At 33.4% G+C, this 17653-nt stretch overlaps 4 protein-coding genes across 4 annotated transcripts; all 4 read left to right on the plus strand.

Moving 5' to 3' along the window:
• Positions 1-27: 27 nt before the first annotated feature.
• LOTGIDRAFT_122916 (hypothetical protein) lies at positions 28-483 on the plus strand (the record flags this gene model as incomplete). Its single annotated transcript, XM_009060424.1, has 1 exon — positions 28-483. A coding segment is annotated over one exon (456 nt), but the record flags the coding sequence as incomplete, so codon positions are not given.
• A 3726-nt stretch (positions 484-4209) lies between these two features.
• LOTGIDRAFT_73844 (hypothetical protein) lies at positions 4210-5621 on the plus strand (the record flags this gene model as incomplete). Its single annotated transcript, XM_009060342.1, has 2 exons — positions 4210-4926; positions 5283-5621. Coding segments are annotated over 2 exons (1056 nt in total), but the record flags the coding sequence as incomplete, so codon positions are not given.
• A 637-nt stretch (positions 5622-6258) lies between these two features.
• LOTGIDRAFT_217780 (hypothetical protein) lies at positions 6259-8909 on the plus strand (the record flags this gene model as incomplete). Its single annotated transcript, XM_009060425.1, has 6 exons — positions 6259-6376; positions 6770-6824; positions 6984-7139; positions 7597-7653; positions 8072-8131; positions 8599-8909. Coding segments are annotated over 6 exons (497 nt in total), but the record flags the coding sequence as incomplete, so codon positions are not given.
• A 1975-nt stretch (positions 8910-10884) lies between these two features.
• LOTGIDRAFT_233688 (hypothetical protein) lies at positions 10885-17653 on the plus strand (the record flags this gene model as incomplete). The annotated part of the gene is made up of 12 exons (XM_009060426.1): positions 10885-12055; positions 13215-13365; positions 13704-13817; positions 14126-14324; positions 14638-14760; positions 14994-15107; positions 15322-15406; positions 15651-15885; positions 16117-16244; positions 16583-16661; positions 17096-17227; positions 17501-17653. Exons 1-12 carry the CDS (start codon positions 11949-11951, stop codon positions 17651-17653), a joined length of 1620 nt encoding a protein of 539 aa, XP_009058674.1. The 5' UTR covers positions 10885-11948.

A 17653-nucleotide genomic window follows, 5' to 3' on the forward strand; every position in this document is an offset into this window, starting at 1 on the left:
AAGTTTTCTGGATTGTTACTTAGTTTAGTGGATTGTTACTTAGTATCATGGATTGTAACTAAGTTTTCTGGATTGTTACTAAGTTTTCTGGATTGTTACTTAGTATCATGGATTGTAACTAAGTTTTCTGGATTGTTACTTAGTTTTGTGGATTGTTACTTAGTATCATGGATTGTAACTAAGTTTTCTGGATTGTTACTAAGTTTTCTGGATTGTTACTTAGTATCATGGATTGTAACTAAGTTTTCTGGATTGTTACTTAGTTTTCTGGATTGTTACTTAGTATCATGGATTGTAACTAAGTTTTCTGGATTGTTACTTAGTTTTGTGGATTGTTACTTAGTATCATGGATTGTAACTAAGTTTTCTGGATTGTTACTTAATTTAGTGGATTGTTACTTAGTTTTATGGATTGTAACTAAGTTTTCTGGATTGTTACTTAGTTTTCTGGATTGTTACTTAGTTTTCTGGATTGTTACTTAGTTTTATGGATTGTTACTTAGTATCATGGATTGTAACTAAGTTTTCTGGATTGTTACTTAGTTTTATGGATTGTTACTTAGTTTTATGGATTTTAGAGATTCTGTTGTATAATTCTTGTAAGTCCACTGATGAATATATACTCTAATTGACCAAGTTTGATACTTTTATCATACCTCTTCATAAACATCCAATATGCTTACACATAAACAAACCAAACAGTATCATTAATGTAAGAAGGTGGATATGTGATTGAGGTAAAGGCATACACCGTGCTTTGTGTCATGTCATTATCTGTAATATCAACTCCCATATAAAACATCATCTGATATGAGGCCCTAACCAGTGCTAAAATAAGACCTGTCAACAACCCTGGTCTATACCAATGTGTAAATTGTAAAATAAATTCTCAACTTACCTGTAATATTCATCAGTACAGTAAACACATGGCACACCTCTTGAATCACTATGATAAAATCTGAAATACAAGACATCAAGACCTTAAAGGGACAGGTTTGCCATTTTTCAGGGATTGATTTAGGTCTTGAGAATATATAAATATCTTCAGAAGTATTAAAACTGCAAAATGCCTTCAAATATACCTCAATCTAGGAATGTTGCTTTCTATTTTTATACATAATGTCTTTTCTATATATGGCAGAGTCTTGAGAAAAGAAAGGTTTTAAACATGGATAATTCTGGACATAAATGGATTTGAAGGCTCAAATTTCCACGGTGAGTAGTGAACACATTCACAACCTGTGATACAAGGAAGATACTAGATTGCAGTCCAATGAAATGAAATGAATGGAGTTTTACGTCCTACTGTTCTGCATCATGTGAGCTTATGAAGACAGACAACGCCATGCATGGTGCAATGAGGGAAATTTTGCCACGAAAGCTGCATAAGCCTGGTCTTTTTTGTGGAACAACTAGACGCTTTTTCCATGTCAGCCCCTCTTACGATTGCAGTCAAGGTATAAGATGGAGACATAATACTTTGCCCCTTCAAGGAAACATTAAAATTGAAATGCTTTAGTCCTCCTATTCTGCTGTATATTTACGGTAGTTAATGAAGACAATGAAAGAAAATATAAAAAACTTACGCAATGGAATGATTTTTTACGACATCTGATGTGTCTACTGGAAGTGAAAATGCAGGAGACTACAAAAAAATATAAAAAATGCTAAAAATCGTATCTTAAGGTTAGCACGTAAAAATCGATCTTGAATACTTTATTCTTCTCCAATATTCAACTCCAAAAATTAAAATGTACAAGCCTTTAAATAGCGAAATCCTAGCACCATGCTGTTTCCACTTTTTAGGAAGAGACTATTGTTACTGCAGCCTTGAACTTCCAGCTTCATATTTAAACTATGACAGGACGTAAGAGCATGCACAGACAACTATTCTTGCTGATGGCAGTCAATGCCATTTTGAGCAACAAGAATGCTAATTAGTAACTTGTTTAGAGTAAGGTAGAGATGTTCATGAGTAAACTGCCTTTAGGATCTGTGTGATGGATAGTTTTACGGTTGAAACCGTTCTTAAATTAGAAAACAAAAGAGTGTAGGGTGACAACTGTGCGAATGCCGAAACTATAGAAAATCTATTTCAAATTATCGCTACGGTAACAATATCCTGTGTCAACATTTTATTGTCGTGAAATGTTGAATTGAAAATATCAAAATCAAGTTTCCACAGCCAAGTAAACCCCATCCAAACAGCACGTTATTGAAAATTCAGTTATTAATAGATATTGGCCAACGGTTGCCTTGACGGGTGACGGATGTTTACTTAGTGGTGACCGGCCGACAGGTCTAGAATAAACAATTGACAAACCTGTAATAAAAGCAATGAAAAAGCTGCTAAAGAGAAATACTGGCACCATTCCCATGACATCCTAAGATATGTCTTCATTTTAAAGCTGTAATTCCTAATTCTGCTTTCATCAACTCTTCATGGTTTCTATTTAAGTAACAGAACCTCAGAGTCCTGAAAAAAAGATAATTCAGTTTATTTCAGTTTAGTTAAAAGCAAATAATACAAACTTCAAATCCTCCAGCTTTGAGAGTGATATTAAACACTACTGTACTCTGTAGAATATTCTCATTAATGATTAATGAAAATCAAATTTCTTGGTCCCCTAAGACTTCAAAAACTACTTCTTCATAAATAAATAAATAACATTATATTTCTGAATTATAATGGATCACTGAATGACATACTCATCAACTCAAAGACAATCTAAGACTCTCAGTCTTCTTCAGTGCCAGTGGCACTAAATTGCGTCTCATGATATAACGTGGAAATTTCCCATTCTATTTTTAGCAAACAGCCACAGACTAAAAGCATCTATCGCCGATATCAATTTCTATGACAGTTCCTCATTCAACCGATAGTTGAATTGGGAGAGAATTCTATAATATTGACACCAATAAGCTAAAATGTTAGTAAAACTTACAGATTAGCTTAAAGTTGAAAGATGAAAACTCGTGGAAAATGATACGAAAATATGAAGTCACCGGAAGTGTTTTTTACCACCGAATCTTTTTTACACAGACCGTTCTAGTCGCTCACTTGTTCGGGGTGTTCCGAGCTATACTAAACTGTTATATTATAACTCATTGGTCCGAGTGATCCGAGTGTCCCGAGTGGTCTTGATGTGAATTGTCTTTGGTCTGCGTTAACCTGATTCCCTCGAAAGACATTCAAGACATTATCACTGAACTGGTCTCTATGCATGGATATATGCCTTTCGAGTCCTTTCTGTTTTATTATGTTGTTTATTCATAAAATAGAACGTAAGCAGTAATACAAATGGTTTAATATCGGTGATACATTACAGACTCGCAGGCCATTGGCAAGCTTCTAGAACAAGAGTGATCATAATCACGTGTCTCTCGTGATGACGTCATATAGCGGGAAATACAAACTTGTTATCTAACAGTACATAATACAACACTTTCGAGTAGTAGCTTTTTTTATTCGGTAATCCTCGACAATCTCCGAAAAGCTGAATCCGTTGCAGAGCGCTAGGTTAACTTTCATGGTAGGCCGTTTGTGGCGTTTTTGATTTCTAGAACTTTAACTCAAGCATACAGTCTGTATGTTATGATAAATTTTTTTCTAAATTTATGATAAACTTTTATTTAAATAGCCCAGTTTGTTGCTGGTCATACGTCTTCGACAACTCGTCCGTTAAAATGGCCAGCCTAGCCTTGGGAATTTGGCGATGATAAAAGGTCATTTGCATGAATACATGTGGATCAAAATGCCCAAAACACAAACTCCCATTGGTTGTGGAGAGATACTATGAATTTCAGCACCCCGCCCCGTCCACACGACCGTCCCTGTTGTTTTGACTAGATGCTGTTCAAAATGGTTGATTTTTCTACGATATTGTAATGTCAAATGGTGGCTCGCCGTTATCGTAACATTTATCTACTATCTTGATGGACACGCTTCTTCTGAATGTACATGAGTTGAATACTTTAATCTAGATATCTATTTTATCAAACTCGAAATATAGGACACAGTAATAAATGTGTAAATAAGGACAGGTCAGATAACGGTTTGTTATAGTCCAATATTGAGAAAATATAACATTTCCAAGCTTCGGTGCATCAAAATTTACTGAGTGAAGAGAGGCTATAATTTTGAAAGGCTACCTGAGGAAATCATAGGTTCTGACAATTTTGACAATGGCCACGTATCACGGTATAGGTGTCATGTCCGGAACATCTCTAGATGGGTTAGATTTGTGCTACACTCAATTTACTGGTGACGTTTCCACGGATGTTTGGAGTTTCCGGATTGAAAAAGCCATAACTATTCCATACACAGATACCTGGAAAGGAAGACTGAGCGGATCAGTCAATCTAAACGGAGCGGATCTAATCCAACTCCACGTTGAATATGGACATTTTGTAGGACAAACAGTTCGTGATTTCATTAAAGAAGGGAATCTAAAACCCGATTTTGTGGCGTCTCACGGACACACGGTCTTCCATCAAGTGGATAAAGGATTCACGTTTCAACTTGGAGAAGGGGAAACAACTTCGATATATTTAACATGTCCGTTCATCACAAACTTTCGTTCCAAAGATCTTGCTTTAGGAGGTCAAGGAGCTCCATTGGTGCCAAGTGGTGAACGTTTTCTCTTCTCACAAACAGATATCTGTTTAAATCTTGGTGGAATTGCTAATATTGGTCTGAAGAATGGAAAAGGTTATGATATATGTCCCTGTAACATAGTATTCAACAGATTGGCAGGGCTACATACCGCTTTTATGGATTACGATGAAGATGGAAAATTGGCTTCGAGGGGGAAAATTAAACCGGATCTCCTGGACCAACTGAATGATCTTGATTATTATAAGTTAAAGTGTCCAAAATCTTTGGGAATAGAGTGGATATCGGCGAAGGTGTTTCCTTTGCTAGACGTAAGTTGGATTTGATTCTGTTAAGGTGGGGGTAGGTCTCAGACCCGCATTGCGATTAACAAAGTCTTAGAGGCATGACCACTAAATACTGTTAGCACTGCATGTTACGGTGTTACCGTCCATCTTAAAGAATCTACCAATCGCTTGATTTAGTCTACATAAGACAACAAGACCACTGCTGCGACCAGTAGCTCTTGTTGAATTGTAGAATTTTAGTTGCATTTTGCTTTAGGGATAGCGGAAATGTAGAAGTATCAACTAGTATTAGTAAAGCAAATATGTCCGTTTAAACGTATCCCATAAACCATTTAACTAGATATTAAGTCATAATGAAGACCTTCTTCAATCTATTCCAGGCAAAGCAATATACGTACGAAGATATGATGAGGACCCTCGCAGAACATGTTGCCCAAAAGATAGCACAAGCCTGTGTTGACAGTAAACCATCGACCAAAGATGACGAGGTTTCGGTGATGATCACTGGTGGTGGCGCATTTAATAAATTTCTGATCAAAATCCTATCAGAAAAACTTGAAGAGCATAAGATATCCATTAAAGAAACGGACGAAGAGACGATAAACTTTAAAGAAGCCTTGGTCTTCGCCTTTCTGGGTTTAAGGTCGTTGCTGGGTCGTGAAAACGTCTGTTCGGATGTTACCGGAAGTACCACTGATACAGTTTCAGGAAGTATCCATCGTCAAGTGACGTCAACAGCAGCCGCCTGCAATGCTGTTCAAGATAGATTTCATTATCTTAGACGATCCACATATTAGAGATAAAGTAATAAAATGCTAGCTTTGAACAATAACGTCCATTGTGATAAATGAAGAAATTTATAAGCCTATAGATGTTCCATTTCTGCTTAGCCTATTACAATACCAGCTGGGTTGGGGTGGTGCTTTAAGCCTACTGTTTCCCTCGAAACGCCACTGAGCAAATGCATTCGTGGTTTTCTGACGTCCATTCTTTCTGGATTATTGAATGTATGATGTATATTTTTATTGTTATTGTTTTTTTATTTGAAATAAATAAATGATTATTATTAGAGCTAGCCTATAATGCAGCCATTGTCAATGTAAAAGCGTCTAATATAATATTTGCTCAGATGGTACCATCGAATGAGATCCTAGATTCTAGATGGTCTTTATGTGGCAATGTCCGTTTTCATAAGCTCAAACTGCAGAAGAAAGGTGTAAATCAAAATTCGCATACGGCTTTCAATATCGGCGACCTTTGACCTTTGTTACTTTCGGTTTTATTTTGTTAGCGAGATGAGTTACGTCCCCTTGTTTAAACGTCACTCTCGTTTACGGAAGTGAATAGAGAGAAAAACAATGGCTGACTTCGACACAATTTATGAAGAAGGTGACGACGAAGAACCGATTCCTGACGATTTTGTGATACCCGTGCCCGACCCAATAGTGGTGAGGGGTGGGGGAAATGTCACCATGTAAGTATCAAGGGATGATTTCATCTAAATTTGTGAAACTTTTAAGAAAAGTGATCGACAAAGGATCGAATTGGTTGGTGATTCGTGACGTCAAAATCATAACAAACATCGTGTGTAGATAATACGAGCCTATTGAAAGGTGAATGTTGGGTCAGGAAATGTACTAAAACCTGTTATTATTATTAGTAGGTTTAACACGAAAATATACCATGATCATCAATCATATGGTGTTTGTGGAAAATTTTATAGGCCTCTACAATATTTTTAAAATGCACTGCCAAACATTTCTTGTTATTTGGCTGTTTCCCTACCATCATTGTTATCATGGATCTAGGCCTAATGAATACTACTGATTATGATTAATTTTATCTTCTTCTATGCATTTTCTTTTAGATTTGGTCTTAGTAATAAATTTGATACAGAATTTCCACCAAGTCTTTCAGCAAAGGTAGGATACCTCTTTAGAAAAAAATATGATCTATGCCAAGCAATTTTATTTTTGATAAGCTTATAGCATGTGAAGAATTTTTATTAGGGAGATACAAACAATAAGCTTAACATAATTTTGAAATTTTTAATTTCCAGAAAATAACCTTCATTATTTTAGGTAGCACCCGAGGAGTTTAAAGCTACCATGGTCAGGTTAAATAGTGTATTAAAAAAATCTTTACCAGTGAATGTGAAATGGTTATTTTGTGGGTGTGTTTGTTGTTGTTGTACTTTAGGCTGTTCGTTGTGGCCAGTTGTTTGTCTCAGTAAAAGGGTAAGTGTCAAATCAAGTTTCATCATTTTTGTAAAGTTAAATTTTTAGAAATTGGTTGAAATTGCAGAGTTTTTGATGGTTTAGCTTATTTATACATCTGTTAATTTATAGTAATTTTGATAGTCTAACATAGTTATGACAATTTTTGATGCTCTTTGAGTCAGAAAACAACAGTTTAGATGGATAATCTAGTTCTGTGACTCCACTTTTCAGCCATAATCAGTTAAAACTATTCCTAATCTAATGTTCTGAGTCATATGATATAAACCAATCAAATAATCTTTTCATTTCTGGATATTTATTTTTCAACAATGACTTCTTGTATGTTTGCGTGTATAATACACAGTTTTTTTTGCCCCTTACAGAAGGGGTGCACACTCTATATGTCCAGTGAAATATATTTTGCTCAGTCAGGACAGTTTTTGAATAATTATTTTCCGTGTGATTTTATTTCTAGACGCGGCATGCTATAGAAAAATGTTTAGATTGGGAAAATAGTCATTTATATCATAAAGTAAGATTTAATTTCCCTTAACCCTTTGAAGTCTGAGTTCAATATACCCTGAACTCTAAATTACACACAACTTATAGCTGACCCTTAAGAAAAGAAAGAAACAACTATTATAATACGAGGATAACTTAGGTTGACATTTAAAGATCCTTTCTACCAGCTGGTCCTTGACCAAACCTCTTGGCATTGATCTTTCCCGGATTATCCGTACCCATTTACAGCTGGGTCGACTGGAATTATGAGTGAAGATGACTTATTCAAGGTCATCAGAATTTCTTATTGTCCTATTTTCCCTTGAAAAGCTTTTGGAGTAAGTGTTTGATGATAACTATAAACTTATAAATGAAGCTGTTAGAGTAGTATTAAATACATTAAGATTTTTCTAATGTTTTAATATTATTTTGAAATATAATTTTTTCAGCTTGGTTTACATTTTCGATTAAATAAACAACGTTGTGATTCCAGTAGTATGATGGAATATGTAAGTTTTGTTTCACACTTTGATTTAAAGGGACAGGTTTGCCAACCACTTGACCAATTGTCTCCTCAGAAACAGGAAGTTTTTAGCAAAGCCAATCAGTAATAATGTTCACAACTCACAGTTGTTATTTCAGTCTTCAAATCCATGTATCCTTGTTTGAAAGTTAAAATATTTACTCTTGTCTGATATTAGTGTTTGATAACATCATTAATAGCAAAATATTCTTTATCACATAAGACTCTTAGCAATTAGTGACGTCGTCCACTTAGTTTTAGTGGAACTGCAGGAACCACGGATGTCTGATTGAACATTCAAATGGTGAAAATTGATACTATCGTGTGTCCAATACAGATAAACTTCTTGACCTTTAAAGACAATTTATTTGTAGTCTGTACGTTTGTGAGGTCACTTGTTGTTATATCCAACTAATATCTAACACTTAGTATAATATTTCTGTATATTTTCAGGTATTATTAATAGAATTTATTCCTAAAGTTCCGATATTTCGGCCAGATTAACAAAGTGTATAGTGTAGTGTAGTATAGTGTAGTTTGTATATAACTGACAGAAGATGTAAATAATATTCTACAGACTGAACCAGAGAATTCCATCATTCATTCATCCTATTTTATTCATCCTTGATTCACTCAGTCGACTTCGATTCAATAAGACAAGATTCTTGATTAATTATGTCTGTTAATAATAAGTGTAAAAATTTTAAAGTTTGTTTCTATGGTGAGTATTGTTTAATCAATCATGACTTGACAGAAACGGTGCCAAATAATTCAATGTTTATGATGTGGGCGAAATGTTTTTTTTTGGTGTTCCGTTTTGGTTTTTTTTGCACTCGTTTAGCAACTATTTGGTAATAATTGTTATTAATTTTTGACTTGTTAATTTACAAAATAATTAATATCTGATAAAACAAAAACTTTTTGACCAGCATCAAAAATAATTTTTTGTATCGAGAGAAAGTTTAGCTAAAATAACAACATCATTTAAAAATATGAGAGCAAAACATTAACTAACAGACTTTATGACACTTTTTGAAATCGGACAACCTTAGAAAGTTATTGAAAGATTTTTACAAAAAAGAAATTTTGTTCTGAATATTTAAAACAAATTTTTCATGTTAAAGTTTAGTTCAAGTCAAATATGAGTTGAAGTTTGTCCATATTTCACATTGTCATACATAAAATGAAGGTCTCCAATTCATAGAAAGAAAAAACCTAGTATCTTTAATTTACAACCAGTAAAAATATGTAAAGGAACTATTTGGAATTATAGCTATCAGGACACAAATTGTTCTTAATTATTCATTGCAATTAATATAATTAAAAATATACATGAATACTTATAACCTTATTGATTTAGATACTTAATTAAAAGGTAGGTGTATATTTGAATGGATCAAGTTTTCATTTAATCAAAACAGAAGTGAATTTCAGCCTGTCTATGAAATATGATTTCTTAACCTACAAGCCTTTATATTATGATTTAAGACTTCAAATTTAGGTTAGCGATACAGCAATTTTTGCATTTGTGGTAGGCCAAATCCAACCAAATATACACTGTTTAATAAACAACCAATGAAATATATAAGCTATTTATCATTTCATCTTTCATCCTTTATTTCTTGCAACAGGGTAAAATTAGTCTATATTATTGTTTCGTAACCAAATTTGACCTTAAATAAATTAAAGATAGCAACAGAATGTAGAAACTCAGGTGGCACTTGATTTGTTAGATCTGAAGGGTTCCTGGTTATCTAAAATGGTATTCTAAGGTTTTTCATCAGTGATACTTCAGTGTCATTGTTTTTGTTAAGTATGGTTGTTTTCAATCGCTCTCAGCATTCCACAAGATATACATGGTTGCCAAAGTTATTAAGAATTATAAAAATAAATATTTATGTACATATTTAAACAAATATATTTTATTGTGATGTTCATAAAAATTATATCTCCGCAACATTTATAAAGGCCTTGCATGCATGTATGTTTTGATAAACCAAATGAGTCAGAATGATTTTGATTATTCAATATAGTTAATATTCAGCCTTGGTTATTTTGTTTCTTTTATTTTCTATGGGCTAGCAGACTCATTCTTATAATAGATAAAATTTTGAATGATTGAATAAACCCATAGAATATACATGAAACAAAATATCTATAGCTGTCTTTTAATCATTTTGATGGTCAATGGTTGAAAAAAATGAATAATATTTTGTAATTAATGTTAATTTAAAAGCTGAAATTAAAAGACATTTAAAGGACAAGTTTGGGTTGAATAAATTTTTGTGTACCAGCAGATATTTTCTGTATGTTCATATCTATTCCAGATGAAAGATTATTTAGTGTCAGTTGACTGATATCATGAAAAACTAAAGTTATGTTTCATGAGGATTCTTCTCTTCAATACTTAAAATGGGTTCAAATTTTCATTCAGGGTTTTACTAAATATGAGTTTTTAAAAATATCTGCAAGTGAAAATTATTTAATACTTGTCCTTTAAGCCTGATATTGTCTGATATTGTAAATATTATGAATGAAAAAGAATAATATATCGTATTTCCTTTTAATTGCAAAATGTAAATAGTATACTTGTTGTCAAGTTTAGACATAACATTTATTGTAGACAAATCAAGCTGAAATTTATTTTAAAATATTCGAAAAAAAAGTTTTTATTTTAAAGAGTTTTGTTTATTAGTCATCATAGTTAAACAAAGATACAGGATGAAAACCTTCTACTGGCTTTAGATGTACATGTACGAAATTGTATCTGTTTGACTCTATTTTCGATGAAAATTCTTTTCAAAACATAATATGAGACAGTCTAAGTAAAATTAGACTGTTTTTTTAGCTTTTATTTTTAAGCTACCCACTTCAGTTAGTGTCTAACTACAGCCCTTGTGTAAGTTCATCAAATTAGTGGTGATAACCTAACTCAATGACATCTGCTTTAACCAATCAATTTCTACCCTCTTCAGCGCTGTCATTTTGTAACGCGGTGTTTATCAGGTTTAGGTCAAAAGGTTAATTTGACGAACGTTCAAGAGGGCTGTGGTTAGACCCTAACTGAAGTGGCTGTATTAAAAATAAAAGCTGTTTAAAAAAACAATAAAAGTTTTGTCTAATTTTAATTAGACTGAATATGACTGCTCGATATTCACAAATTTTCATGTCAGTCATACGTTAATACACATATAATCTTTGTCTAGCTATACCATTCAAGTCATAGATTTTGATGAAAATTATAAAAAAATTTGCAAATTATTTTGATGTAACAGATATAGTCACTTTATGTAAATTAGCACCATTTTTTATTTGCTTATGTTTATGTATATTTTTGTGTCCATTTTTTATTTGTCTGATTGTCCAAATATCAAAGTTTTTATTTGTCTTTCTGTTTATTTTTGAAATTTGTTTTTGTATTGTCCACCTACACACAATTTATATTCAAGTTGATTATAAAAAAAATTGATGTCTATACAGTGTAAATTTTTTTTAAAGAAGTGAACACTTTCTGAATTTGTCTCGTGAAGTTTATAATGCCATTTTCTCTACATTAAATCTGAATGATTAGCTTGAAATATTGCCACCTTACTGATTATTCGTATATTTGTCTTGAAATCTTCTCCTGTTGTTGACATATTTTCGTGCATTTCAGACTTTTTGGTAAAAACAAAAACCCACAAAGTTTGACACAAATCTATTCAGAAATTATTTTGTTAATCTGGCTTATCTTTGCAATTTCTAGCTATTATGAACTTCTTCCAATACCTTGGCTACAATAGCCACTATTCTAGTGTCACGGAATGCAGCCATTTGATTGGATTGTACGCCATTGTATACGGCCAATCAGTGCCCTTGACTGTCAACAATTTAAGAGTGTGGTGAATCATTGTATGAGATCTCTCCAGAAGTAGGTAATTTCCTATCAAATTGATGTATTCCAATGCTGAAATCCAGAGTCCCTACTTGTGACCTAGGCCAGTGCTTCTATAAGAGAGTATCTCTTATAAAACCTTATACAAAGTTTGTAATAGCTTGATATGGTGAAGATGAATTTGGCAATGGTTTGTAGATCTTTTAGTTTATATGATAATGTTTGTATAAGGCATATTTAAAAACCCATCATTAAAATTTGTATAAAACTGTTTCAATGTTTTGTCTGTCAAATTTTGAGAGATTTCATTTATCATCCACCTTTTATAATAAACAAATTTTCAAAACAACTTAGTATGATTTATATTTAATTTATATTATACAGTGTGATTTCACAGGCATTTTAGAGCGTCAGGAAGATCTCATGTCACGGCGAATGTCTTAGAGAGTTCATCTGGTCTCAGCTTTCAATTGCTCTTACCTAAAGAAGTTTGAAACTTGCAGAATAGGAGAGAATCCGAGAGATCCATTATGTTATAGAGATGGATTATGTGTCACATGATGTACAACTTTAACAGTAGTAAGAGTGGTTTGTCCTACCAATTGTCCTACTAAAGTCATGCATGTATTCTATTTTTAAGCCCATTTCCCCTATTCGTTAGGGCTATCGGTAGATGGTTTTTGTAGCCTACTATACTAAATTCTCCGTTAAAATTCTAGACAAGCTTGCTATATCGCATAGAGTATCTCCTCCCAAACCTTAAAATTAGGATATTGCCATGAAATGATCCCAAATTTAATCGCTGACTGAAATATTTTATTACCTCCCTTGAAAAATCTTTAAAATTGAAAACCACGAAAAGCCCATACTCTTCCTTCAAGGAAAACACTAATGGTCTAAAAATGGCTGCGCCCATAAACTCGTTCAGAATTGCTTGTCAATTATGTGGAAAACCAGTCCGATTTTCACCACAGATTATTTGTAGAGGGGCGGCAACAGCTTCAAAATTAGCTCCTAAGTATGGCTACGAAATTGTCAACTAGTGCTGATGATCCAGACACCTGTCTTTACTTTTGATCGAGGGCCCTGACTGGCACTGTTGGTTTTCCGCATAGCACAACACTCCACAACGGGAAAGCGTGAGGGTTGAAACGTCAAACAGCAATAGTGCCTCTAAATGATTATTTACTTTCAGGTCTACAGAATGGGAGAGTGTGATAGGTTTAGAAATTCATGCACAAATATTGTCTGATAGTAAATTATTTTCTGGGTCTGGTACAAAATTTGCAGCTCCTGTCAATTCACAAGTTTCATTATTTGATTGTGCTATACCAGGAACGCTACCAGTAAGTACATCTGAAACTTCTGCCTCCCAGACTCAAAGTATCTATCAGAGGCGGGAATAGAGGCAGATGTTTCAGTCTACCTGTCAGTAAGTTATCACTGTATTTGTGTTTAATTGGAGCAGATTATTTAGAAGGTGAAGATCATGAAAGATATCAAATAGTCTATTGTACAAGTTCTGACAATCTACATGTATAACTGTCTTGGAACAAAAAAAAAATAGTCTTTTAAAATCCCAAAATGAGCATTTAATATTGTTGAAATAGTTTTTTTTAGAGCTAAAGTAATGATCAGCTAATATCTGACAAACTCATATACGGTATTTTTATGTATTTTTCAGGTTTTGAATAGAAGATGTGTCGAGGCAGGCGTTTTAACGGCATTAGCCTTGAAATGTAAGATAAACAATGTCTCTAAATTCGACAGAAAACATTATTTTTATGCTGATTTACCAGTAAGTTTTTCTTCTTTCTTTGTTGATTTGAAATCATACCAAAGATCAATTTTGAGATTGATTTGTAGATATTTTTTTTCATTGAATTTTTTTGACTGCTCTAGTCATTCCTAAAAGTATTCCCAAATTTTTGGTGAATGATATTCAGATATACTTCAGAATATACTGCATCATTTCAAGGTCAAATTTTAAAAATCTTCTCTGTTTCAGAAGGGGGTTCATCTTCCCCAACCCCACCAAAATTCTAAGGACGCCCTTGCCTATTCAGATTTTGAAAATGTATCACAGATTTTTTGTTATTTCATTAGACAGGATATCAGATAACTCAACAAAGAGAACCTCTAGCTATCAATGGTAAAGTTGACTTCATAGTATTTGATAAGAAGAAGAGTAAATTACCCTACACGAAAACAGTTCAACTGATACAATTACAACTTGAACAAGACAGTGGTAAATCTCTACATGATGATCAAGGTGGCAAGAGTTTAATAGATTTAAATAGGGCTGGTATGTATTGCATTCTTTTAGCTTTTGGAATTTCAGACTTAAAATTTGGAGGTAGTATTTTGAACGGAAAAGAAATGAAATGCTTGGTAGGCTACAAACAAAAACACAATACGCGCAAACAAACCCCTCCTACTTTCACTTACTTACTTTCACTTACTTACTTTCACTTACTTACTTTCACTTACGCTACATGTATTCTCTGCCTTCCTGAATTAGAAAATTTGAACTCCAACCATGAATAATGCCCTCTCAAATCTTGGATGAATGCCTCTCTAGTCGCTGCTTAAGATTGGTTTGTATTTGTACTTGACAGGTGTTGGTTTGATGGAGATAGTTACTGCCCCTGATTTTACGTCTGGTGAAGAAGCGGCAGGATTTATTAAAGAACTACATAAAATATTGACAATGATAGAAACGTGTGATGGCAAAATGGCAGGTAAGACATAGTTCCTGCATTCCTACCATTTCTATCCTGATGAGATGTGGTATATACAAAACCTGAGTCAAAGGCCATATTTCACCATTTTATTTTTAGAGTGATTTGTGTCTTGAATATATGTAAATTGTCTTCAGAACTACTGGAACTGCATGCAAATTGCATAATTCCTTCATATATACCTCAAACGTAAAAAGAACAATTTAAAAGTCAGTTTTTTATGTTTATTTTAGAGGGTTCACTAAGAGTAGATGCTAATGTTTCCATAAACAGACCAGGAGAAGAATTGGGCACCAGAACAGAAGTTAAGAATTTGAACAGTATCAGAGCTGTGGCTAGAGCTATAGGTAGGTATAGATGTCTATGTTGAAATACTACGTAATATTTGTCAGACATTCCCTTAATCAAAATCTCATCCTAAGAATGACAAAACGGATATAAAAGTTGTATAGTAGTGGACTCTTCCAAAGAGAAGTACCAGCGGGTGTTTCGAAAAGAGTAAGCAGTAAACACCTCTTTCACTATATCTAGTGCTCAATATCTAACTCCTCTCTCTTCTAGAATATGAAATAGAGAGACAGAAAGAGGAGATGGAAAAGGGAAATGAAATAGTCAAAGAAACCAGAACATTTGATACAGTAACTGGGTAAGACTGATTTCATGGTATTTTGGTGTTGATGCAGAGCTGCCATATATCATTTTGAGTTTTGATCACAAGACCTGTTATTGTCATAGCAGTTTGTTTTGTATTCAATTGTAAACTAACTATGTATTAGATTTTGCTTCTGTAAAGTGAAATATGCAGTTAAAGTGATTCATACAGAAGGTATTCTGAATAGAGAACCATATCCCATGTACAGTGTTTCAAATAAGATGTTTTGGTATTTCAGGGAAACAATTGTTATGAGAGATAAAGAAACAGTCCTAGATTATAGATTTATGCCCGAACCAAATCTGCCTCCTGTACATGTCTATAGTAGTCAGGATCTACCAGACTCTATTCCCAGTGATAGAGTAGTCTTGATTGACAAGTTAAAGGAACAGATACCAGAGTTGTTGAGTGAGAAGAGAAAACGGTTACAAGAACAATATAATATTCCTCTTGTTTTAACTTACAATATTGTGGTAAGGTGGACTTATTGGGTTGTTCTGTTCCTTGACTAAAATAGCCATTTTTCTTGTATCATGGAATGCAATGATATGATTGGATTGTACACAGCTGGATTCAGCCAATCAGAGCATACTTTGAACACTGTTCCTCGTCTGTGTTTTATGGTAGCCAAAGAATATTTTTGACTTATTCAATCCAGTACCCTGGTAGTGAAAATCAAAATTAATATTTATCCTTTTTTGTAGAATGATGATGAGTTTTTACAGTTTTTTGAAGAATTGGCTGAAACTGGACAGGCAGAACCAAGGATTATAGCTGCTTTTGTCAGTGACTTTTTGCTGTATTTTTTGAAGAAGTTGGAAATCAATATCAGGTGAGGTTATATTGATAACAATATTTCTTTTGATTCTGAAGATAAAAGGAGGAAGGAGTCTTCAATGTTCAACCCTTGCTATTATGAACTTCGTCTTATTCCTTGGCTGCAATAGGCTCTATTCTTGTACCGCATATAAGCGTTTACTGTCTTTCTGGTGAGGTCTCTGAATGGTTGCAGTCACTGGTGTATCACCCAATCAAATGGTTGCATTCTGGGATGCATAAGATGCAGTTCGTAGTAGCTTGACATTGTGAAGATGAACACTGGTCAAACTTCCATTTCAGTGATTTTTAAATCAAGATGGTTACCTATAATATTGTAAGGTCTATTTTCAGTGATATTAAGAGAGAATATATATTAGATCTATGTCAACTTGTAGAGAAGAGACTTATTACTAGAGAAACAAGAAATATAGTAAGTTATTTCAAACCTGCTAGCTTAAATAAAGCACGGTGTATAAAAATGCCGAAAATAAAAACCACTGAACATTCAAAATTTCTGAGTTTGAATTATATTATATAAAACCTTATGACATAATTTGGTTTTTGGGGCATTTATGGCTTCTGTTTGCATCATTCCAAGAACCACAAACGTCTGACTGAAAATTGAAATGGTTCAAATTGATCCTGTTATTGTCCCTGATACACTTACAAAGTAAAACAAAATCTTTACAATCCCTTTAACACACAATTACTTTCCAGTGAGATATTTACTTCTTTCAATAGATAAAAAATAACATAAATTACATAAATGGAGTTATCTCCCTTCTGACATAAATGCCTCTTATCTCGTTTCCATCTTTTATGGAACTTCAGTGGTGAATTTTAATAAGAGTGATTATATTTCAGTTATTTGAAAGAATGATCATTGAAGACAGGAAACCCAGTGATATGGTTCAAGAAGATAATTTAGAAATCATTCAAGATGTAGATGAATTAACAGAATTATGTATACAAGTTCTTGATGAAAATCCAAAATTTGTAAGTAACAATCTAGGTTAGCGCTTGATTCTGTCCTTAATCGAATGGTACAGAACCAGATGTGTGGTTTGATAATTCAACATTTTCCCTACCTTTTTGTATTCTGTTTACTTCTAATATTTAACGCATTCTGAACCCTGTTCCAAATTGTTTTAATATCTCCTGGTTTCTTCCATGAATCCTGACGTGCATAACTCTCCAGTAGTTTAGACAACCCCTCCCCTCATACCTCTGCCCACCCCACTATTTGACCATCAATTGAATGTATTGCAGGTAAGGAAATATAAAAATAGTTTAACAAAAGGAAAAGAAAGAGCGTTTAAGAATCTTGGATATAAAATGGAGGAATTAACTGGAGGGAGAGCGATATTTGGTGCATGGTCTGGAATTTTAAAAACATTATTAGAAGAACGCATTAAAGATTGA

Source organism: Lottia gigantea (assembly GCF_000327385.1).
Source record: "Lottia gigantea unplaced genomic scaffold LOTGIsca_42, whole genome shotgun sequence".
Taxonomy (NCBI): domain Eukaryota; kingdom Metazoa; phylum Mollusca; class Gastropoda; family Lottiidae; genus Lottia; species Lottia gigantea.